We start from the raw sequence: 24409 nt of genomic DNA, 5'->3' as shown, positions 1-24409 counted from the left end.
ATTCCCAATTAAAAAAAGGAAAAAAATTAACACATTCCTGAGAATTGCAGGCTAATAAGCTTTACATTTATGAAAATTCTGTTCAATTTGAAAAAGACTGGTAAGATTGATCTTCAAAAACTTGACAACACTGGATGAGACTAATAACAAAAGAATGAAGAGTGCATATTGCCATGGCAAATTGAATTCTGAAATGAAATAATGGATAATCACAATTGAAAAGTTAATCATTATTTTGAACCACTACTTTTAAAGATCACCTGTTAACTACATAGGCAAATAAACTGAAATAGAGTAACTTAATTAAGAGGAGACAGTTCAGATAAGTGAAATAATATTGGAATTTGTAAATGATACAAGAGCCAAGTAGATTGATATTATTTGAGAGAGATGTGAGCACCATGCTTCATGGAGTTTTTGTGTGGATTCTTAGCTGTGATGAGGCATTTGTTGCAATAGGTGAGGCACAACAACTTGATGAGGCAGATGTGTGGATAATTTGAAAGGTAGTGCACTCTTTCCATCATTTATGCCATCATATGTGTGGTCCCAATACATAAATTCTGGGTTCTCAATGCCAAACCCAATACTCCTTCATTTTGAGCAATCATGTCCCACAGTTTCCTGCAATTTACAATATATATTAATGATTTAGATGATGGAATTAAAAGTAACACAAGCAAATTTGCAGATGATACAAAGCTGGGTGGCAGTGTGAACTGCGAAGAGGATGCTAGGAGGTTGCAGGGTGACTTGGACAGGTTGAGTGAGTGGGCAGATGCATGGCAGATGCAGTACAATGTAGATAAATGTGAGATTATCCACTTTGTCGGCAAGAACAAGGAGACAGATTATTATCTCAATGGTGTCAGATTGGGAAAAAGGGAAGTGCATTGAGACCTAGGTGTCCTTTTACACCAGTCCCATCCCTTCCCCTCTCTGCGTTCCGCAGAGACCGTTCCCTCCGTAACTCCCTGGTTCACTCGTCCCTTCCTACCCAAACCACCCCAACCCCGGGCACTTTCCCTTGCAACCGCACGAGATGCAACACCCGTCCCTTTACCTCCCCCCTCAACTCCATCAAAGGACCCAAACAGTCTTTCCAGGTGAGACAGAGGTTCACCTGCACCTCCTCCAACCTCATCTATTGCATCCGCTGCTCTAGATGTCAACTTATTTATATCGGCGAAACCAAGCGCAGGCTCGGCGATCGCTTCGCTGAACACCTGCGCTCGGTCCGCATTAACGCAACTGATCTCCCGGTGGCCCAGCACTTTAACTCCCCCTCCCATTCCCAGTCTGACCTCTCTGTCATGGGCCTCCTCCAGTGCCATAGTGAGGCCCGCCGGAAATTGGAGGAGCAGCACCTCATATTTCGCCTGGGCAGTTTGCAGCCCGGTGATATGAACGTCGACTTCTCCAACTTCAGATAGCTCCTCTGTCCCTCCCTTCCCCTCCTCCTTCCCAGATCTCCCTCTATCTTCCTGTCTCCACCTATATCCTTCCTTTGTCCCACCCCCGACATCAGTCTGAAGAAGGGTCTCGACCCGAAACGTCACCCATTCCTTCTCTCCCGAGATGCTGCCTGACCTGCTGAGTTACTCCAGCATTTTGTGAATAAATCAAACTGAAAGTAAACATGCAAGTAAAGTAGGCAGTGAAGGAAGCTAATGGCATGTTGGCCTTCATAACGCAAGGATTTGAGTCTAGGAGTTGTACAGGGCCCTGATGAGACCACATCTGGAGTATCGTGTGCAGTTTTGGTCTCCTAATTTGAGGAAGGACTTCCTTGCAATTGAGGCAGGTTCACAAGGTTAATCCCCGGGATGGTGGGACTTTCATATGAGGAAAGATTGGAAAGACTGGACTGGAATTTAGAAGGATGAGAGGGGACCTTATAGAAACATAAAATTATAAAAGGACTGGACAAGCTAGATGCAGGAAAAATGTTCCCAATGTTGGGGGAGTCCAGACCCAGGGGGTCACAGTTTAAGAATAAAGGGGAGGCCATTTAAAACTAAGATGAGTAAAAAAAAAATCACCCAGAGAGTTGTGAATTTGTGGAATTTTCTGCCACAGAAGGCCATGGAGGCCAATTCACTGGACGAGTTTAAAAAAGAGTTAGATAGAGCTCTAGGGGCTAGCTGAATCAAGGGGTATGGGGAGAAGTCAGGTACAGGTTACTAATTCAGATGAACAGCCATGATCACAATGAATGGCAGTGCTGGCTCGAAGGGCCAAATGGCCTCCTCCTGCACCTATTTTCTATGTCTATGTCTAATTGCAGGTACTCTGCACTTCAAAAAAAGTTTGAGAGCATTCTTCAGTGAGGTTAGTCTACCAAGATAGAAACCATAGGATCCAAGGCAATGTTTCAGATCTGATGCTAAATTAATAATGTGGGACAGATGACAATGAAGGGTTGCTTTTGTAAGTAAAAATCAGAGACCAACAGTTTAACATTGGTATTGATGCAGTGATTCTTGCTGTTTGTTATATACATCAATGACTAAGACGGAACAATGAATATATTTGTAGATGAGATGGAAATTGGTGATATTATTGCTAGGGAGATGGGTAGTGTTGGACGATATAAAGATATGAATCCATTGTTAAATTAGACAGGCCAATGGCAAATGAAATTTAATTCTGACATGCGAGGTGATGGATTACCATGAGGAATAAAGATCAAATAAGGGTAGGGCAGATACCATGAATAGCAAGGAAAAGTGACGTTATGGTACAAGTTCAAAGATCTCTGAAGGTGTCAGCACAGATCGAAAGGGTGGTGACAAGGTATTTGGGATGTTCGTCATCATTAGCTTGAGCATAGAAAATAGTAGAGGTCTTGGTACAATATTAATTCAGCCGCATCTAGAATACTCTGCAGTTCTGGATGCTGCTGAATATGAAATATTGAATTGGAGAGGGTGCAGAGATTAACCAAGATGTTGCTCGGAACAGATCAGTTACGAGGAGATACAGGATGGGCTTGGCTCGTTTTCCTTGCAGCAGATGAGGCTGAGGGGAGACCTGACAGAGGTATACAAAATCATAATAAGCAAAGTTAGGGTAAACAGTAAAAAACTTTTTACATTGGCAGAGGTGTCCAAGACCAGCGGCCATAGGTTTAAGTTGAAGAGAAAGATTCAGCAGGGATCCAAGGAAGAATTTCTTCAGCCAGAGAGTGGTTGCTATCTGGAATGCGAAGGTGAAGAGGCTGGTGGAGGTATGTACTTTCATGTTTATGAAGCATCTGTATACACACTTGGAATTGCCAGGGCCCAGGATACTGAGGACTAGGTACTGGTAAATGGGATCGGTATAGACTGCTACCCAGAATGGACAGTGAGGCAAAGAGCCAGTTGCTGAATTCCTGACTGCATGAATTATCCCATCATGTTCTTCTTGAATGGCGTGCAGACTGAGATACAGTATGCCTCCTTATTTAAGGAAGGATGTTTCTGCATAGGAAGCATTTCTGAACTAACCTGTGAATGGGCAGACTGCTCATTGGAAAACACTGGACAGGGCAAACTTTGAAGAGTGAGAGGATACTTGATCACAACACAAGATAATGCGGAGTCGTGAAAGTGTGGATTATTGCAAGAATCACAATTTGGGTCACTAATTTAAATCAGAGGCGGAAAAAAATTCTCAGAGGATTTGGAGTTTTGGGAATTCTTTCTCATAGGGCAATGGAAGCAAAGCCCTTGAATATCTTTAGGGCAGAGGTTCCTTCTAATAATTGTTGGTGCCCTATACGTGGCGACTCTTTGCATACGGCATGCAAAGCAAAGAATTTCACTGAGACATGTCACACGTGATAATAAAGTAACAATCAATCAAAAATTAGTCAGAATCCTATTTAATGCAAAACACAGTTGAGAAACCTAATGCTTCTCCTCATTCATATGCGAGACGATCTGCCTAAACTGCCCCAAGCACGACAATATTTATTACCTCAAATTTCTCATTTCACTTCTTCTACTAGTAACAACCATACTTTAAAGATCAAATTGATCTCAGCAAAGTGAACTACCAATATTTGTAAGAAAACTGAAGGTTTTCTGTAGTTCATGTTGATGTAACATGGGATTTTTTCAAACTCACAGCTATACTTCATTAATATAATTTGAATACTATTGCATAATATGGGCACTACTAATTTGAAAAAGAAACAATGTTACATTGGTCCACCCACAGGAAATATTTGAAATACAACTACAAAGCTGGCTTACATATGTAATTCCCCCAATGAACGTTCCGCCAACAATGAAGAAGTACATGAGATTGCTGTTGCTGTTCCTTGACAGACCTGAGGACATCAAACACCCTGTTGAAGGTCCTAAAGGAGGCACTGTGTAAGGCTTGAAAACTGTAGAGAAGAATAGAAAAGTAGAGAAGAAAATCAGGAAAAGAATAAAGGAAGAAACTGGTGAAGAAGTAGTGAAAACCCTTCCATTTCAAAGCCCTTTTATTTCACTTTTAGGCTGCTTTTCTTTCCAATATGTAACAGCAAATTTTAAAAGCATTCCAGCTAAAATATGAGTAATACTCTTGCTTTGCAAAGCTTCCAAAAGACCAGTTTGATTTATTATGATTTTGTGGAATGAGAAACAAAATTGGTTTCTCTCTGTATAATCTTTGTTTTCATAATTGATGCTGATGTGAAGTACAGTTACAGGTAATAAATAATTTAGAAATGGATATTTCCTACAGAAAATTACTGTTTTGTTATTCAGTGAACTTTTCTTGGAAGTAAAAAGATTTTAATTTGTATGATATATTTGAGAAGATTCTCTAATTACATTGGTAGAACATTCAATGACTAGGGAAAAATCTTTATAGTGTTCACACAAGTGTTAATACCATCATATATTTAGTTGGGTGGGAAATAAATATGAATGGAACTATTGTGAAAAATACAAACAATAATATTGTAGTAAAACTGAGTATCTTTTTCTTCTTTTCTGTGCCACCTTACCATTAAAAAAACAGGTCTTTTCAAATGTAAAGATGGTATAAAAATTAAGATTAGTTTTATCACACTGGAAGCATCAGGCTCGGTCTGTTGATTAAGTGCAATATCAATTGATTTAAAAATATTGGCCAAGTAAAGCAGAAATTGTAATCGTTCTCACTTAATTCACAAATAAATATATTAATTTATGTTAGTTCTTAGGTAAAGCAATTCCTTTGAATTCCTAGTCAATTAATCCAACTTCATAAATTTTGAAGTAGTAATTTGTGGGGGAAAAAGTGTTTTATTTAGCAACAACTGATTTATCAGGAAATGACTGGATAATAACCAGTAGTTATCCTTTGCCTACAAACTAAATGTAAAGTTAGTGGAATCAACAGCACACTTTCCAGCTAAGAGTGCTTAACTGAAAAAAATGTTTCTCTACATTCACTAGTTATATGCATTTCAAAGCAACAATGAATCTAAAACTGACAAGAATCTCGGATTAGATTGCAAGCAAATAGAAAAGAATCAGGGAAAATTAATGACAGATCATAATGATTGTATCAATTTGTTTTTAAAAAAGTGAAACCAAAGGGCTAATAAAGTTAAGGTTCACACAGGTTAAATGAATTATGCAATCCATACTGTAATTTTTAGTCTTCTTTCCAGTTACAAGTACCTACAAAGCAAAGAAATTGAGCTGGAAGTAAAGAGGTATTAGGAAGTCCCAAAGTGTTCCAAATGTTACCGACAGAAGCAGAGGTGGCAAGTTCATTGCTTTCGTTAAATATCCCTTCTACTTACATATGCACCAGCTCCTAAACTTGTCAAGCCAATAAGCACTAAATAAATAGCACCAGAGCCATGAGGTTCAACGCCGCTAGCCATTTGCCTGTTCATCTGTTGATTTAAAGGAAGTTTCCATCGCTGTAACAAAGTTCCTAAAGAGTAAAATTTATTATAAGAATATAATAATCAGAATTTGGGTACTTATATTTTAGAAGGCAGGTTAAGTGAATAAGTCTATTACTTAATCAAGCATCTTAAAGATCAATTATGAAAATGAAGTTTGAAATGAAACATGTTAATTTATTACTATGTGAAATCTCAACCAAGTCAAAACAATGATAATTATGATAAAGTGTCTAAATAACACTACAAAAACACAGATCGGAATCAAGAGAAAAATCATAGAGCAGAATCAGTGTGATTCACCAGGGTCAGGGCAGAATAATGTTTGATGCGAGAGGCAAATGTTACATTATTGAGACCATAGTCTAAATCAGTAGTAATAACCCTCATCTAAATAAGTGGTTTCCAATCTTTATGAATGATAGTCTCACTTATTCACACTCAAGAAAATAAACTCAAATTTCTACCTTACCTGATGATAACTGATTGTGGGCAGTACAGTGGGGCAGCAGCTGGAACCATTGCCTCAAAACACCAGATTCAATATGACGTTGAGGGTTAGCTTGCAGGATGGTAAACTAACTGGCCACTGCAAACTGTCCCTATAGCTGTATAAATCATTGATGAGACCACACTTGGGAGTACTGTACACATTTGTCACCAAGCTATAGGAAATATGTTACTAAATTGGAAAGAGTGCAAAAGAAATTTACCAGGATGTTTCCTGGACCTGCAAGCTTGAGTTATAGATTGAATAGGCTGGAACTTTTTTTCTTTGAAATGTTTGAAAGGGACCTTGGGAATAACTTTTTCACTCAAAGGGTAATCAATACTTGGAATGAGCTACGAGAAGCAGTTACAATTATTACTTTTAAAAGACATTTGAACTGAAAAATGAAAAGGAAGGGTTTAGAGGGCCATGGCTTGAATGGAAGCAAATGGTATTAGCCCAGTCTGCCAACTTGATCGGCATGGACAAGGTGGGCAGTCAGGCCTATTTCTGCACCATAGAGCTCTGTGGCTCGGATATATGAAAACTAGTATCTGGGGGGAAGGAGAGAAGGAAAGAATGTTGGTAGAATTAAAAAGGGGCTAATGTAGGATTAGTGTCAATGGGTGGTTAATGGCAGAAGTGCCCAAGATGGGCTGAAAGGCCCCATTTCTGAGCTGTGTCTCTATGACTCTATATCACGGACTGCTCCTATAAAGAGGCAGTTCGGGGAGCAAAATCAGTATATATTTTATTTTATAACCACCCATTGGTAAACATTTTAACTAAATTACTTCAATGTTAATGAAGCCTCACAGACCCACAATAAACATTGCTGCGATCCCCATATTCTCACCCTTAATCCTCCAAGATGGGAATTAATGAAAAATAATATACAGAGATAGCACAGTGCCGAAACAGTTGTAGCTACTGCCTCACAGGCTCAGATTCATGCTAAGCTGTATGCAAGTTGCATGTTAATCCCAAAATTATAGATTTTGGCCCCTGTTGCATGCATGTTTATTTTCAATTTCAAATTTTAGTTCCAAATATTCCACTTCGATTTTCTTCCCCTCCAAAAATGTTTCAATCTACCAAATCGTCGTGTTACGGTTTTGTAGTTTTGAAGAACTGAGGCACAGCTTAAAACTTGATCTACCACATCTTTCAATAGTCAGTTATATCAAATATTTTAAAAGCCCATGCAACAAACAGTTGCAAGAACTGTTCTATCAAAATAGAATTAGGTTAATGGAAATTCATTTCCAATGTACAAACCAGCCTGGAACAAAGAGGTTAACAGATTCAAGAATAAGGAAATTATGCACTGTATTAACCGATGAGCACAAAATAATAAACAAATTACTGATTCAACTGCATAGAACATTGGCTTTTTAAATAACTCGTTAGGTGTAAAGGATTTCAAAATGTTCCTGCCAGGCTAACAAACCACAAATCTGTCTCAACACAAAATATTGGAAATTGGAAGTAAAAACAGAACACATTAAAGTCGCCAGTGTTTTTGGAAAAATATAGTTAATAGTTCAGGGGGAATGATTCTCCATCAGAACTAATCGGACATGTTTTATTGCTCTACCTCAGGTCTGTGATGTCATTAATCAGTTTTCATGTGGAACTGAAACAGCAACAAATTAATCAAGCAAAGAACCATAGATAGCATTAGAGTACTTACAAGGTCCAACCCTTAATTTTAAGGCAATTCATGGTGTACAGTATTTCTTCCTCATTGCAATGAAGCAACCATTCATTGTATGTGTTAGCATAAAAAAGCTGTTCCTACAAGATGAAAGGAAACTCTTCCCAAATTACCTGAGCATTAAAAGGATGCAACGCATTGGAGTAACTCAAGGGGTTCTGGAGCATCTCTGCAGAACATGGATCTTCAAGGGTCTTGTCCCAAAACATGGGCCTCTCCATGTTCTCCAGAGATGATGCTTAACCTGCTAAGTTATTCCAGCACTTTATGCCCTTTTGTGTATTAACCAGCATCTACAGTTCCTCGTTTCTACCCGAATAATAATGTTAGCAAACATTAATAATGTTAGCAAACAGCAGTCGTGGAAAATGTTTAAGGGGGAGGAACTGAACAAAAGATTCCAGCAACAATGATTCAATCTGAGGAATAAACAGACCACAGGAATAAAATATTTTGCTCTTCAAGCACTTCCAGGGAATCTGATATAAAGTGCATTCAGAAAGTATTCAGACCCCTTCACTTTTTCCACATTTTTGCTACGTTACAGCCTCATTTTAAAATTGATGAAATTTCTTTTTTTAAATCATCAAGCTACCTTCAATACCCCATAAAGTGGTAAATTAAATTGATTGGACATGATTTGGAAAGGCATACACTTGTCTATACAAGGTCCCACAGTTGACAGTGCATGTAAGAGCAAAAACCAAGCCACGAAGACAAAGGAATTGTCTGTAGACCTCCAAGACAGGATTGTGTCGGGACACAAATCAGGGGAAGGGTGTAAAACAATCTCTGCAGCATTGCAGGTCCCGAAGAGCACACTGGCCTCTATCATTCATAAATGGAAGAACTTTGGAACCACCAGGACTCTTCATAAAGCTGGCCGCCCGGCCAAACTGAGCAATCGGGGGAGAAGGGCCTTGTTCAGGGAGGTGACCAAGAACCCGATGGTCATTCTGACAGAGCTCCAGAGTTCCTCTGTGAAGGTGGGAGAACCTTCCAGAAGGACAACTATATCTGCTGCACTCCACCAATCAGGCCTTTATGGTAGAGTGGCCAGATGGAAGCCACACCTCAGTAAAAGGCACATGACAGCCTGCTTGGAGTTTGCCAAAAGGCACCTAAAGGACTCTCAGACTATGAGAAACAAGATTATCTGGTCTGATGAAACCAAGATTGAACTCTTTGGCCTGAATGTCAAGCGGCACCGCTCATCACCTGGCCAATGCCATTACCTACGGTGAAGCATGGTGACGGTAGCGCAGCGGTAGAGTTGCTGCTTTACAGCGAATGCAGCGCCGGAGACTCAGGTTCGATCCTGACTACGGGTGCTGCACTGTAAGGAGTTTGTACGTTCTCCCCGTGACCTGCGTGGGTTTTCTCCGAGATCTTCGGTTTCCTCCCACACTCCAAAGACGTACAGGTATGTAGGTTAATTGACTGGGTAAAAAATGTTTTTTAAAAATTGTCCCTAGTGGGTGTAGGATAGTGTTAATGTACGGGGATCGCTGGGCGGCGCGGACTTGGTAGGCCGAAAAGGCCTGTTTCCGCGCTGTATATATATGATATGATATGATATGCTGTGGGGATGTTTTTCAGCAGCAGGAACTGGGAGACTAGTCAGGATCAAGGGAAAGATGAACGGAGCAAAGTACAGAGCGATCCTTGATGAAAACCTGCTCCAGAGCGTTCTGGACCTCAGACTGGGGCGGAGGTTCACCTTCCAACAGGACAACGACCCTAAGCACCGTAACCAAGACAACGCAGGAGTGGCTTCCTGTCAAGTCTGTGAATGAACTTGAGTGGCCCAGCCAGAGCCCGGACTTGAACCCGATCGAACATCTCTGGGGGGACCTGAAAATAGCTGTGCATAGACACTCCCCATCCAACCTGACAGAGCTTGAGAGGATCTGCAGAGAAGAATGGGAGAAATTACCCAAATACAGGGGTGCCAAGCTTGTAGTGTCATACCCAAGAAGACTTGAGGCTGTAATCGCAGCCAAAGGTGCCTCAACAAAGTACCGAGTAAAGGGTCTGAATACTTATGTAAATGTGATATTTCAGTTATTTCTTTTTAATTACTTTGCACAAATTTCTAAACACTTGTTTTTGCTTTTTTTTAAATAATAGGGTATTGTGTGTAGATTGATGATAAAAAGAATGAAGGAATCACAAAATACTGGGGTAACTCAGCAGGTCAGGCAGATTCTAGGAGAAAGGGAATGGGTGACGTTTCGGGTCGAGACCCTTCTTCAGACTGATGTCGGGGGCGGGACAAAGAAAGGATATGGGTGGAGACAGGAAGACAGTGGGAGAACATAAAAAGAATGAATGAATGTAATCCATTTTTAAATAAGGCTGTAACATAGCAAAATGTGGAAAAAGTGAAGGGGTCTGAATACTCTGTACATCAAGGAAATAAATCTCTGATGATTAGCCAAAGGTTAGCAAGGCCCATAATGTATTACTTAAACTGCACTCATATACCATACAAATGTAATACAAAAGAAGTGAGCATTTAAAATGGTCAAGATGAGCCCTGTGGATTCCTTTGCAGATTCCCCTGCAGTATTCACAGGGCATCTTGGTTCACCCCAACCCTTCCTTTACCTCCAGAATAACAAGGTTTTCCCGCACTTACTTTCATTATGCTTCAAAATCAACGTATTACCTAGCATAACTATCATATAGTATGATGCTACCATCACTCACTACCTATCTCAAATGGATTGTTCGGTCCCATTTATCTTTCTAATGTATGCTATTTTTGCCCCACAAGCATTAGAAATACAAAAGCTGCCCTCCTTACTCCTCCCTCTCTAGGGGGGAAACAATTCCTTTGAAATAAAAAATAATTAACGTAACTCCTTGAATTTAATATACTGACTGGTTGCTGGCACTTCAAGACTGGAAATACCAAGTTGGGTTTCCTATCAATGTAGAAGTATAATTCGAAATTTACAGCTTCTTACGATTTTATTTTCCTCCCCATCCCCACCAACTGTTCTCCTCGTGGCCTACTGTACTGGTGAAACAATGCAGAGTACCTTATTTTCCAATTTGGCAGGTGTGTTCAATCAATGACTCCAGATAATAACTACTGGTCCTCTTTCCCCTCCACCTCTAGACAGCAGATACCAGTAATTACTCAGCTGGGTGTTTTTCCATTGCTACCTTCCATCCCAGCAGAGCCCTTCCTCATTCTTCCTGCCTCTGCACGTGCCCAAAACTGTGAATGTCAGACCCAAAATATTCATTCTGATTATCTCCCCGTGGACACAGTAAAACTTGCTGAGTACTCTGCATATTACCTTTGTATTATGGGGTCTGTTAAAACCAAGATGTATTCACAAATTTAATAGCACTTTGAAGATATAACTTAGTGAAGAGATAAAAGCAATATAATTGACAAAGTGGATATGAGTTTTCAACAAATCCTCTGTACAGGGTCTCCCAGAACATTAGTGTATGGTGCAAGAGACAGTGGATAATATAAGTTTGGGGGACGTACACAAAATAATTTAAAATGCACTTCTTTTTTAGTCTACTCTCCCTTGCATCAAATAAAAGTAATTTCCAAACGAGTGATCCCAAGTGCTATTTGAAGGAATCTTCCTCATATGGAACCAGGAGATTGGACAGTATATCAGATTTCTTTCAATTCCACTGTTACTCATCCCTCTCTCCCCAAAAAGACTCGTGTATCCTTATTGTCATCACCTTCCACCTCAACATGTTATCACCAAAAAGTTCTCTTCTGCTTCCCCTTCAGCATTTTGAAAGAACTGTTCCTCTGTATCTCCCTAATCCATTCCAGCCAGCTACAATGTCCAAGACTCCTTTCTCATACATACGCAGGACAACACCTGGTTATCCATATCCTTATATTTGCTATCCATGACCTCAAATACTCCTTCCAAGTGATTGTTGACGAATACTTTCTCAATTTAGTAGACCATACTCACTGCTTATAGTACAATCTCCTGTATTAGGAAAACCAAATGCAGATTGAACAGTCATGTAGGTAAACTCTTCCATTCAATGTGCACATAAAATATCCCTACCTTCCAACAACTTGCTATTTTTAAATCTTCATTTCATTCTGATCTTATTGTTCAACACTCAAAAGAATCTTGGGAAACAGTATATTAATTATTGATAAGACACCTCAGATTATAACCACACTGTCACCTTTTCCTGGGAACCGGTTCCAAAATAAGTTCTGACTTCGAGTAACTGGCTGCATCTCTGGAGAGAAGGAATGGGTGACGTTTCAGCACGAGACCCTTCTTCAGACTGAATTTCTGTCAGAAAGATCTCACTTTCCCATTTTCAGTTCTCAGACAAAATCTTTCCTTTCTTCTCCATCCTCCATAGAATCAAATGGCACAGAAACAGGCCCGTCGGCCCAACTCATCCATGTTGACTAAGATGGCCTACATTTGGCCCATATCCCTTTAAACCTTCCCTATCTATGTATCTTTTAAATGCTGTTATAGTACCTGGCAGCTCGTTCCATATTTCCTCTACTTCCTCTGGCAGCTCGTTCCATATTTCCACCACCCTCTGAGTGACAAGGCTGCCCAGGGTTCTTATTACATCTTTCCCCTCTCTCCTTAAACCCATGTCCTCTAAGTCTTTTCCCCAAGGGAGGAAACTATAGAATATAGTCTATACAATATAGAATATCAGCGGGTATGGGGAGAAGGCAGGAACGGGGTACTGGTTGTGAATGATCAGCCATGATCTCATTGAATGGTGGTGCTGGCTCGAAGGGCCAAATGGCCTACTCCTGCACCTATTGTCTAATATGTATCCTCCTCATCTATTTCCCTCATGATTTTATCCATGTTGAAAAAAGTCACCACTCAGCATACTAAGTACTAAGGGCAGTCCTAGTCTGCCCTGTCTTTCCCTGTAGCTGAGGCCCTCGAGTCCTGCCATCATCCTCCATTTTGGAGTATCATCCCTCATCATCTTCTTTTTCATCCTATCAACGCTTTCTCTCCCATGTTATCACACTACCTCTGTAGTTGTTGAAAAACCATTACATTCAACGTATTTCAAATGAGGCACAAGAGTAAAAAGGGAAAATAATTTCAAATGTTAACTACCTCTATTTCCAAATGGTGGCTGACCCAAGTATTTATAGGATTATATTTTTATTTCAGATTTCCAGCATTGCAGACTTTGGCTGCTAATTTCAATGTTTTAAAAAAAAAATATTGGGAGAAACATATATTTTTTGAGTTCCATAAGCCATCAAAATGTGTGCAGAAAATAATAACTGCCCGCCTCAATTTACTTCTGGGTAACATTGAACCAGTTTAAACATCTACTGGTGTTTGCATGCTATAAGTTAATTGTTATCATAATCAGCAAGAATAAGTTTAGTACTATAACAAATGGACAGTATATTTTCGTTTATACATTGTCCACGCAGCTCGCGTAGTGTAGGCTCCCCAATAACTTTCAAGAGTTCATTCATCAGGGTGGCATTGAGCACCACCGTGCAACGCACAACTGTTGCTCTTGGAATTAGTTATTGAAAGTGGGAAAACAAGGGCGCAAGTCAGAAAAACCGCCGGGGAAATGATCACGTATTTAATAAAATTGAGAAATATTCTGCAATGGAGCTGTCGCCAAAAATAATTTTGTAGAAGGATGTTCCCACGACCTTCGCTCGAATGGGCCTCACAACATAGGTTGCAATTCCCAGGACCATGAGAGGCCTAGGCTGACTCTCGGCAGCGACCTGCACACACCGCTCTCGGCCGTTTACCTCGCCTCTTGCTGCCAGTCCTCGCTAGCGTGGACGATGCCCTGCTCAGCGGCGCTAGTTTCTGCCACACTGCCCTGCACTGTAACATGGTTGCAGTGAATCCTTTTTGACTCCCGACGTTATTCCTACTTCACTTCTCACCGCCGCACTGCTGCGAGAAGCCAACGCGCGGTTGCGCAAGCGCGGGTTTCGGCGAAGCGCGCTCCCGCGCCGTGGGGATGCGCGCTCCCGCGAGGAAGAGAAGAGAAGCTGACAGCCAAAGCTCCAACAACACAAGCACAAGACGAGTACGGAAACCAAGAGCAAGTCTCCCAGGGATGTCTTTAAAGCTGCAACATTTGAAAAAAGCTGTTAAAATGTAGTGAGAATTTGCTACTTATCCTTCCACAAAGGATCAATTCTGTAATAGAAAAGCAAGATAGTGCAGATGAAAACAAAACTGTTAGAGATGCATAATATAAGAAAATAACTGCAGATGCTGGTACAAATCGATTTATTCACAAAATGCTGGAGTGAAGAAAGTGAAGAAAGCCAATGGAATGTTGGCCTTCATAACAAGAGGAGTTGAGTATAGGAGCAAAGAGGTCCTTCTACAGTTGTACCGGGCCCTGGTGAGACCGCACCTGGAGTACTATGTGTAGTTTTGGTCTCCAAATTTGAGGAAGGATATTCTTGCTATGGAGGGCGTGCAGCGTAGGTTCACTAGGTTAATTCCCGGAATGGCGGGACTGTCGTATGTTGAAAGGCTGGAGCGATTGGGCTTGTATACACTGGAATTTAGAAGGATGAGGGGGGATCTTATTGAAACATATAAGATAATTAGGGGATTGGACACATTAGAGGCAGATAACATGTTCCCAATGTTGGGGGAGTCCAGAACAAGGGGCCACAGTTTGAGAATAAGGGGTAGGCCATTTAGAACGGAGATGAGGAAGAACCTTTTCAGTCAGAGGGTGGTGAAGGTGTGGAATTCTCTGCCTCAGAAGGCAGTGGAGGCCAGTTCGTTGGATGCTTTCAAGAGAGAGCTGGATAGAGCTCTTAAGGATAGTGGAGTGAGGGGGTATGGGGAGAAGGCAGGAACGGGGTACTGATTGAGAGTGATCAGCCATGATCGCATTGAATGGCGGTGCTGGCTCGAAGGGCTGAATGGCCTACTCCTGCACCTATTGTCTATTGTCTATTGTCTATTGTAACTCAGCAGGTCAGGCAGCATCTCGGGAGAGAAGGAATGGGTGACGTTTCGGGTCGAGACCCTTCTTCAGACTGAATGTCAGATGTTAGAGATGCATAGTACGCCAGGCAGCAGTAACTTGGAGAGAAACATTAATGGTGAACATCTTGTATTCCCATTAATGAGCTGCACAACATCTTTGTGTTCCCATTGTCAATCAATTAATAAATCACAATAGTTCCGTTTAAAAAACGTTGGCAACACTGTCAACGCTGGCTGTTACGAAGGAATAACGTGCTCGACAGCACCCACACATTCACAGTTTAATGCAGAAGTCTAGAAGTTGCCACCTCATTTGCTCCGCAAGCTTTTCCTCAAAAGCATCTACTTCTTCGGCAGTACCTCATGAGAACATGTTACATCCACTTCAATGTGGGACCTAGACGCTACCGCCAGGGGCAGGTGGTGGCTGATGACTGGTCATTTATCAGGTGCTGGACTCCTTCCAATGCCATCCCCAAATGTTCCATTGCTACTTTGAGCAGTCATGGCCAGCGATTCCCAGGAATTAGCGGAAAGGTTACATTTCTTTCGGGAACCTTTGAATTTGTTCATATCCCCAGTAATTCCTTCCCGCTGACATAAATCACAAAGGTACACTTCTGAGACTTATGATTCATAGCATGAAATCATGCATTTCTACCAAAATACCCCCCCCCCCATAAAATCAAGCATTATCTATTCTAGTTTAAATGAATCTTTAATGATGTTTTAAGTTTCAATCACTTCTAAAAATCTGAAAACATTATTTTCCAAAAGACTTATTCTTTGAGGTTTTAATATTGAACACAAAATCAATTCGAAAAATAATCTGCACTTTTTTTAATCACATTTTTACTTTCTATTCAAGATTTTATATCAAATTGGACAATTTAATTTTGTACTTGCTAAATTCAATAACGGCATGAGTTTTTTTCCCAATTGACGAGGAACACACATTGCTTGACCTATTCAAATAGATCACAGATCTCTTGGAGAGGACACAGCTATTTTGATGGATAACTGCAAATTATCAGATGGGAATGGGTTCTGCCGTACTTTGTGGTCAAGATTCACTGCTTGTTACAGTCAGAAAAAAACACGCATCCACCGTTACTGGCAGCCTTCTATCACACTGCCAATTTTGGAGCCAGATTTAACATGTCTACATGTTAACTTTATGTACTTCATAGAAACATAGACATAGAAACATAGAAAATAGGTGCAGGAGTAGGCCATTCGGCCCTTCGAGCCTGCACCGCCATTCAATATGATCATGGCTGATCATTCAGCTCAGTAGCCTGTACCTGCCTTCTCTCCATACCCCCTGATCCCTTTAGCAAAAAGGGCCACATCTAACTCCCTCTTAAATATAGCCAATGAACTGGCCTCAACTACCTTCTGTGGCAGAGAATTCCACAGACTCGCCACTCTCTGTGTGAAGAAATGTTTTCTCATCTCGGTCCTAAAGGACTTCCCCCTTATCCTTAAGCTGTGACCCCTGGTTCTGGACTCCCCCAACATCGGGAACAATCTTCCCGCATCTAGCCTCTCCAACCCCTTAAGAATTTTATATGTTTCTATAAGATCCCCCCTCAGTCTTCTAAATTCCAGCGAGTACAAGCCCAGTCTATCTAGTCTTTCCTCATATGTAAGTCCCGCCATCCCAGGGATCAATCTGGTGAACCTTCTCTGTACTCCCTCTCAGGCAAGAACGTCTTTCCTCAGGTTAGGAGACCAAAACTGCACACAATACTCCAGGTGTGGTCTCACTAAGGCCCTGTACAACTGCAGCAGAACCTCCCTGCTCCTAAACTCAAATCCTCTTGCTATGAATGCCAACATACCATTCGCTTTCTTCACTGCCTGCTGCACCTGCATGCTTGCTTTCAATGACTGGTGCACCATGACACCCAGGTCACGTTGCATCTCCCCTTCTCCCAATCGGTCACCATTCAGGTAATACTCTGCTTTCCTGTTCTTGCCGCCAAAGTGGATAACCTCACATTTATCCACATTATATTGCATCTGCCATGCATTTGCCCACTCGCCTAATCTATCCAAGTCACTCTGCAGCCTCCTAGCATCCTCCTCGCAGCTAACACTGCCACCCAGCTTCGTGTCATCCGCAAACTTAGAGATGTTGCATTCAATTCCCTCGTCCAAATCATTAATATACACTGTAAATAACTGGGGTCCCAGCACTGAGCCTTGCGGTACCCCACTAGTCACTGCCTGCCATTCCGAAAAGGACCTGTTTATTCCTACTCTTTGCTTCCTGTCCGCCAACCAATTTTCTATCCACCTCAACACTGAACCCTCAATACCGTGTGCTTTAAGTTTGTACACCAATCTCCTATGTGGGACCTTGTCGAAGGCCAACAGATCTCGGGATTAGATTCTCAGTCTGGAGATCTCGACCCGAAACGTCACACATTCCTTTTCTCCAGAGATACTGCCTGATTCGCTGAGTTACTCCAGCATTTTGTGTCTATTTTCGGTGTAAACCAGCATCTGCTGTTCCTTCCTACACATCGCTTGCATTGTTTTAAAATTCCTTCCTCTCATCTTAAACCAACGCCCCTTGGTTTTGATACCCCAACAACAGGGAAAACAAATATTTTGTTTATCCTACATGCCTCATCATCTTCTTTTTCATCCTATCAATGCTTTCTCTCCCATGTTATCACACTACCTCTGTAGGTGTTTAAAAGCCATGACATTCAACGTATTTGAAGTGCCTCTCTGCCCCCCTCCCGTCCCTCGCATCATCCCCTCCCCCCTCCCCTGCCCCTTCCCCCGCCCCCCGCTTCTCCCCTCCCCCCACCCCCCGCTTCTCCCCTCCCCCTCTCCGCCCCCTCCCCTCCCCCGCACCCTCCCCTACCCCACCCCTCTCCCCTGCCCCTCTCCCCTGCCCCTCCCTCTCTCCTGCCCCTCCCCCTCTCCTGCCCCTCCCCCTCTCCTGCCCCTCCCCCTCTCCTGCCCCTCTCCTGCCCCTCCCCCCGCCCCCTCCCCTCCCCTCGTCCCCGCCCCCCTCCCCTCCCCTATCCTCTCCCCCTCCCCCACACCGGTTACGCGTAGTCCGTTGGTTTGTCGTTGACGCCCGATGTCGTCCTCGGTGCTCGAGCGCAGTGCGTCGCTGCTGCTCCGCGCTCTCTCGCGGCTCCTGCGCGCCCTCCTCTCGCTCTTCCAGACGGTCGGCGGGCCCAGGAATTCCCGACCCGTCCCACCCGCTGTTCAGCCGCTCCTCCTGCTCCCGGGAGTGGAGTTGGCACGCCGGATTCGGCGGAGGCAGGTATGACGGACCGCACACCGGCAACTTCAGCTTTCCCGGGAGGAGTGGTGTCACGCGTGGTAATGGGTGGGGTGGGGGGATGTGGGGTGGGGGGTTGTGAGGTGAGGTCGCTGACAGTCAAGTCGGCGCCGTTCCAGATCTGTGTAGGTGAGCCGGCAGCAACTTCCGTCCTGGTCCTGGTCCTGGTCCTGGTCCTGGTCCTGGTCCTGGTCCTGGTCCTGGTCCTGGTCCTGGTCCTGGTCCTGGTCCTGGTCCTGGTCCTGGTCCTGGTCGTGGTCGATTACTGCGCAAGCACCTCATAAGTGGTTATCTCGCGCAGGTCGAGTGAGTAGAGTAGTGATTAAATTTTGAAGGGGGCCTTTTTGACCAAGTTGTGGAGATCTAGTTGCTCAATCCCCCGTTTAAATGACTGAACATCGGGAGCGGCACGTGTGTTGGGTGGTAACATGAATAAATGAATACGTTTATTGGCCAAGTATGCATATACAAGGAATGTGCCTTGCTGCTCCGCTCACAAATGACAACACAAACATACAGTTAACAATTAAGAATAAAGCATAACCACATCAAAACAATAAGAATACAACATTACGGTCGAAACGTGTGGGTGAAAATAAACCAGAGCAAAAAAGAGACTACAGACTTTGGTTATTGAGTAGAACTATCACTCGTGGAAAAAAAAGCTTTTTTATGTCTGGCTGTGGCTGCTTCAACAGTCCGGAGTTGCCTTCCAGAGGGAAGTGCTTCGAAGAGTTTGTGGCCAGGGTGAGAGGGGTCAGAGATGATCTTGCCCGCTCGCTTCCTGCCCCTTGCAGTGTACAGTTCGTCAATGGGGGGGAAGGAAGGTTGCAGCCAACAACCTTCTCAGCTGTGCGAACGATCTGTAGCGGATGTCGTGCTTGGTGGCTGAGCCAAACCAGACCATGATGGAGAAGGTGAGGACGGATTCAATGATAGCAGTATGGAATTGGACCATCATTGCCTGTGGCAGATTGTGTTTCTTCAGTTGCCGCAGGAAGTACATCCTCTGTTGGGCCTTTTTGACTGTGGAGTCGATGGTGGCCCCCCATTTAAGGTCCCTGGACATGATGGTTCCAAGGAACTTAAATGATTCCACAGATGTGACTATGGTGTTGTTGATGGTGAGTGGGGGGAGGGGAGGGGGATCTCTTCGAAAGTCTGCAATTAGTTCCACTGTCTTGAGAGCATTGAGCTCCAGGTTGTTGCAATGGCACCAGGATGCCAGCTGTGTCATTTCCCCTCTAGGCAGATTCCTCCCCATCCTGGATCAGTCCAATCAGGGTTGTGTCATCCGCAAACTTGAGAAGCTTGACAGAGGAGTCTGTGGAGGTGCAGTCATTGGTGTAGAGAGAGTAAAGGAGAGGGGAGAGTACGCAGCCTTGCAGAGCTCCTATGCTGAGGGTCTGTGGGTCTGAGATGTGCTTTCCCAGCCTCACATGCTGCTTCCTGTCCGTCAGGAAGTTGATGATCCACTGACAGAGGGGTTCAGGCACAGTCAGCTGGGAGTGTTTGGGAGAGTTTGTATTTGGGAGAGTAACATTCCATTCTCTTATCGTCCTAGGGTAACGGGAATATTGGTAGCAACTTTTATTGAAATTCAGCGAGTTGATGACGTATTTTGTCTTGTTTCATGGCAGTTGGTGCTCTGGGATGATGGAAGATTTGATGGCGTGATTTTGTGAATCTTTTTGTAAATTGCAATAAGTTTTAGCCTGATTCTGCGGAGCTCCCATCCGAGAGAAGTCAGCATATTATTCACGCTTGATTTGCGCTTGTAGTCATTACGTACAAAGCGAGCCGCTAGGCGTTGTACTTTCTCCAGGGTGATCTTGTCGTTGTTGAAAGGATCCCATACAGCTCCACAATACTCCAATTTGGGCCTGACCAAGGACTTGTAGGCGTTCTCTTTGACGGATGTGCTACATGCGTGGAAATTTCTTTTAAGGCCGAGCGTTCTATTTGCTTTGTTAGATACTTGACCTTACTCCAAAGACGTACAGGTATGTAGGTTAATTGACTGGGTAAATGTAAAAATTGTCCCTAGTGTGTGTAGGATAATGTTAATAGTGTTAGTGTGCGGGGATCGCTGGGCGGCGCGGACTTGGTGGGCCGAAAAGGCCTGTTTCCGCGCTGTATATATGAAATGAAATATGTGTCGCCCAACTTAAATCTTTGCTAATTTCGACTCCTAGATATGGGTGATAGTCGACAGCAAGTAATGTATGGCTACCCAAGTTGTATTCCAATAAAAGTGGTTTAGTCTTGTGTGAGACATGCATGGTATGACATTTGGATGTATTGAATGACATCTGCCAGGTTTTCCCCCACTCAGAGAGCATCCAGATCCTTTTGTAAAGACAAGCGAAGAGTCAAACCCTGGACGAAACTGCATTTGGAATGTCATTGATATGCAGTGGGAAGAGCAATGGACCCATGACAGTCCCCTGTGGCACACCTGATGTCACAGGAGTTTCACAGGAGTTTATAGACAATAGACAATAGGTGCAGGAGGAGGCCATTCGGCCCTTCGAGCCAGCACAGCCATTCAATGTGATCATGGCTGATCATTCTTAATCAGTACCCCGTTCCTGCCTTCTCCCCATACCCCCTGACTCCGCTATCCTTAAGAGCTCTGTCTAGCTCTCTCTTGAATGCATTCAGAGAATTGGTCTCCACTGCCTTCTGAGGCAGAGAATTCAACAGATTCACAACTCTCTGACTGAAAAAGGTTTTTCCTCGTCTCAGTTCTAAGTTTCAGACGTCTCTCCCTCCAAGATAACTCGCTGGTGTCTCCTTGTCAAAAAGATCTCAATCCATTTTAGGAGGTTGCCGTCTATTCCTACATGGTTGAGCTTCTACAGGAGCTGCTTGTGGGGAACCTTATCAAAAGCCTTAATATAATATAATATAATATTATCAAAAGTCTAATATAATCAGGTCAGTCTGACCCTTGTTATCGAGTGACCTGGCTAGATCATCGATGAGTCCCGCCAGTTGGATTTCACATGATCGACCCTGTCTAAAGCCACGTTGGTGGTTTGTTAGTACCTTGTGGAAGTCAATATGGTCCACGATATCAATATCAATAGTCAATAGTCGTTTATTTGTCACATACACATAAATGTGTAGTGAAATGAAACATTACCCGCAGTTGAACAATAAGACCAATAAGAATAATCAATAAAAATGCAATAACACATACAATCACAAACTAACACCAAACAAAAAGAAACATCCATCACAGTGAGTCTCCTCCAGTCCCCTCCTCACTGTGATGGAAGGCCACAATGTCTTTTCTCTTCCCCTGCCGCCTTGTCCCGCGGTCAGGCTGTTGGAGTTGCCACATCGGGGCGGTCGGGGCTCCCGACATTGAAGCCCCCGCTGGGTGGTGAAAATCCCGCGGCCTATTCCAGGCCGCGCTGGACGATGAAAGGTCCGCGGCGGGCCGACCCAAGCCCCGCGATTCGGGGCGGGCGAACACGCTGCCTCTGCTGCTGCCGGAGCTCCCGATGTCGGCCCCCATCCAGGGGCCTGCGGGCTTCCGACGTCCACGCGGCCCGCGCCGGAGCCTCCGGAGATGAGTCGCAGCCGCTCCCGCAGCATCCGAAGGCAGCCAGCGCCGCAGGTTGTGAGTCCAGGCCACGGGCTCTGCGAACCAGAGCCCCAAGTGGTCCCAGGTGCATGGCCGGTGGTAGGCCGCAACGGGAACGGAGACACGACACAGAAACAAAGGTCGCGTCTCCGTTCGGGAGAGAGAATTTTACAGTTCCCGTTCCCTCCCACACCCCCCCTCCCCCCCCCCAAACATAACATACAAACCCTACACCATATTAAAACTACAATTCAGACAAAAACAACAAAAAACACAAAGCTTGGTATGGAGGTCAGTGAAACTGGGCGATAGTTTGCAGGATTTATCCTATCTCCTTTTTTATTGATGGGGACAATGTTAGCATTCAGCCAATCTTCTGGGAGTTCTCCACTATTCCCAGACTTCTGAAAAATCTTTTGAAAGACTGGAGCTAAGCTTGCTGCACAATTCTTTAAAACTCCGTCTGGTATCTGGTCTGGTCCTGATGCCTTCTTTGGTTTTGTTTCTTCCAATAATTTCTGCACCCCGTTCGTTGTTACCTTAAGAACTGCAATTTTTGGAATTTGTTGTGAGTTCAATGACGGGGATTCATCTAGGTTTTCTTCCGTAAAAACTGAACAAAACTGCTGGTTTAACACATCGGCCTTGTCTGCTACCAAGGATACTGTCCGCCCCATCGATGTGAGGCTTGAGATTCCAAATACTTCTTGGCTCATTTTCTTGATGTAATTCCAGAAATGCTTTGTGTCTTTACGGCAGCCGCTCTCTCTCGCTGCTAGGGTTGCCAACTTCCTCACTCCCAAATATGGGACAAGGGGACGTCACTGCCCCGCACCCCACGTGCCCTCACCCAGCCAACAGCCACATGCTCCCGCTCCACCAATGGCGGCCGCAAGGGCCGGGAGGCGGGTTGCTACACAACCTCCGTTTGGCGCCTCCCGGGCCTCAACTGACCGGAGATAGGCACAAAATGCTGGAGTAACTCAGCAGGTCAGTCATCGTCTTGGGAGAGAAGGAATGGGTGACGTTTCGGGTCGAGACCCATCCTTAGTCTGAAGAAGGGTCTCGACCCGAAACATCACCCATCTTCTGCTGGACCTCCATGAGGCGGGCGGCGAGGACTTAGCCATGGACGACGAGGGCAATGAAAGCATCCACAAAGTGAAGGAGAAGGCGAAGAAGAGGAAGGGGCGAGGGTTTGGCTCCGAGGAAGGCGCTCGATCCAGGGTGCGAGAAGACTACGCTCCGTGGAGCAAGACAGCGACGAGCCAGGCACTCAATGCTCTGAGGAGGGGTGGATCCTGTTTGTGACCGGGTTCCACAAATAAGCCACCGAGAAGGACATCTACGACAACTTTGCTGAGCACGATGAGATTAAGAACCTGCACCTGGATCAGCGCACCGGCTACCTCAAGGGCTACGCTCTGGTGGAGTACGAGACCCGGGCTACAAGGAGGCGCAGGCGGCCATGGAGGGTTTGAACGGGTCAGAGCTGGCTGGGCAGCCCATCAGCATGAACTTGGGTTTCATCAGGGGGGGGGAGGGGGGGCTAGGAGCAAGAGACAGAGTGGCTGCAGGAGAAGCCGGATCCCGGATTGGAAGCATCACTGAGCCGGGATGAAGTGCGGAGCGACCGGTGGGACGGAGCGGCCCGCAAAGTGCCGGGGACCGAGATGCACCCACAGATCGCCATGCCCAAACGGGGCTGTTTAATCTCAGTCGGGACTGTCGTGGGGCTGGGAAGAGGGTTGGGAGGGAAGGCTTGTGCAAAACAACACTCAGAAATAAAGTACTTTAGTTCAACAAAAAAAATCTTCAGTCTGAAGAAGGGTCTCGACCCGAAACGTCACCCATCCCTTCTCTCCCGAGATGCTGCCTGACCCACTGAGTTACTGAGCGGAGGTGTTCAGCGAAACGATCGCCGAGCCTGCGCTCGCTGATGTAGACACCTGGAACAGCGGATACAATAGATGAAGTTGAAGGAGGTGCAGGCTGAACACCCACTCAGTCCGTCTTAACCAAAGATACTAGAGGAGCAAGATGAACCACTCCGTCAAAATCGCATATACTGAAATGTCGTACGTGATATTTAATACAAAATCCAAGCTTATAAACATTTACAATTCGGCGCCCTACTTCAGTTGTCCAATCTTAATCCAAGAATATCACGTGCTAACAGTTATTTCGTACAAATCGGCACAAGCATAACAAATAGGTAGTGGGCTATTTCCGAAGGTCATTTACTGAAAACAAATGACTCCCTGCTGATAGTTCAGATACGGCCCTAAATGAGCGAAGCCTTGTAAATTTCCACTCCATATTTGGTGCTCCGTATTCTACTACTGTGTTCTGTATTTTTCCACTGCGTTTGGTACTGGTTTGGTTCCACTAGTATACATTCTCACTTGTGTGTTGCACAGG

General features: G+C 44.1%; 2 protein-coding genes across 7 annotated transcripts in view; one reads left to right on the top strand and one right to left on the bottom strand.

Moving 5' to 3' along the window:
- Positions 1–18298, bottom strand: part of aifm1 (apoptosis inducing factor mitochondrion associated 1) — a 65485-nt gene extending 47187 nt beyond the window's left edge. The window contains exons 1-2 of one of the 5 annotated variants that reach the window (XM_078412276.1): positions 18149–18298; positions 4242–4378 (exon numbers count right to left, since the gene is read on the bottom strand). In XM_078412276.1, coding sequence (XP_078268402.1) covers positions 4242–4328 — 87 coding nt within the window. In that variant the 5' untranslated portion in view covers positions 4329–4378; positions 18149–18298. Of the gene's footprint in view, positions 1–4241; positions 4379–5773; positions 5911–13870; positions 14124–18148 lie in introns of those variants that run through there. The other 4 variants (XM_078412273.1, XM_078412272.1, XM_078412274.1 and 1 more) reach the window with 4 other exon arrangements.
- The window catches only part of LOC144600560 (fatty-acid amide hydrolase 2-like), a 48602-nt gene continuing 42326 nt past the window's right edge, over positions 18134–24409 (top strand). For both annotated transcript variants that reach the window (XR_013548155.1, XM_078412278.1), the window contains exon 1: positions 18134–18375. Coding sequence is in view for 1 of the 2 variants with exons in the window: in XM_078412278.1 (XP_078268404.1) it covers positions 18187–18375 (189 nt within the window). In the remaining variant the exon portion in view is untranslated. The remainder of the gene's footprint in view (positions 18376–24409) is intronic.

This window comes from Rhinoraja longicauda, chromosome 15, assembly GCF_053455715.1.
Source record: "Rhinoraja longicauda isolate Sanriku21f chromosome 15, sRhiLon1.1, whole genome shotgun sequence".
Lineage (NCBI taxonomy): Eukaryota > Metazoa > Chordata > Chondrichthyes > Rajiformes > Arhynchobatidae > Rhinoraja > Rhinoraja longicauda.
The sequence above is the reverse complement of the archived record's forward strand: the minus strand, read 5'-3'. Positions and strand labels throughout refer to the sequence as shown.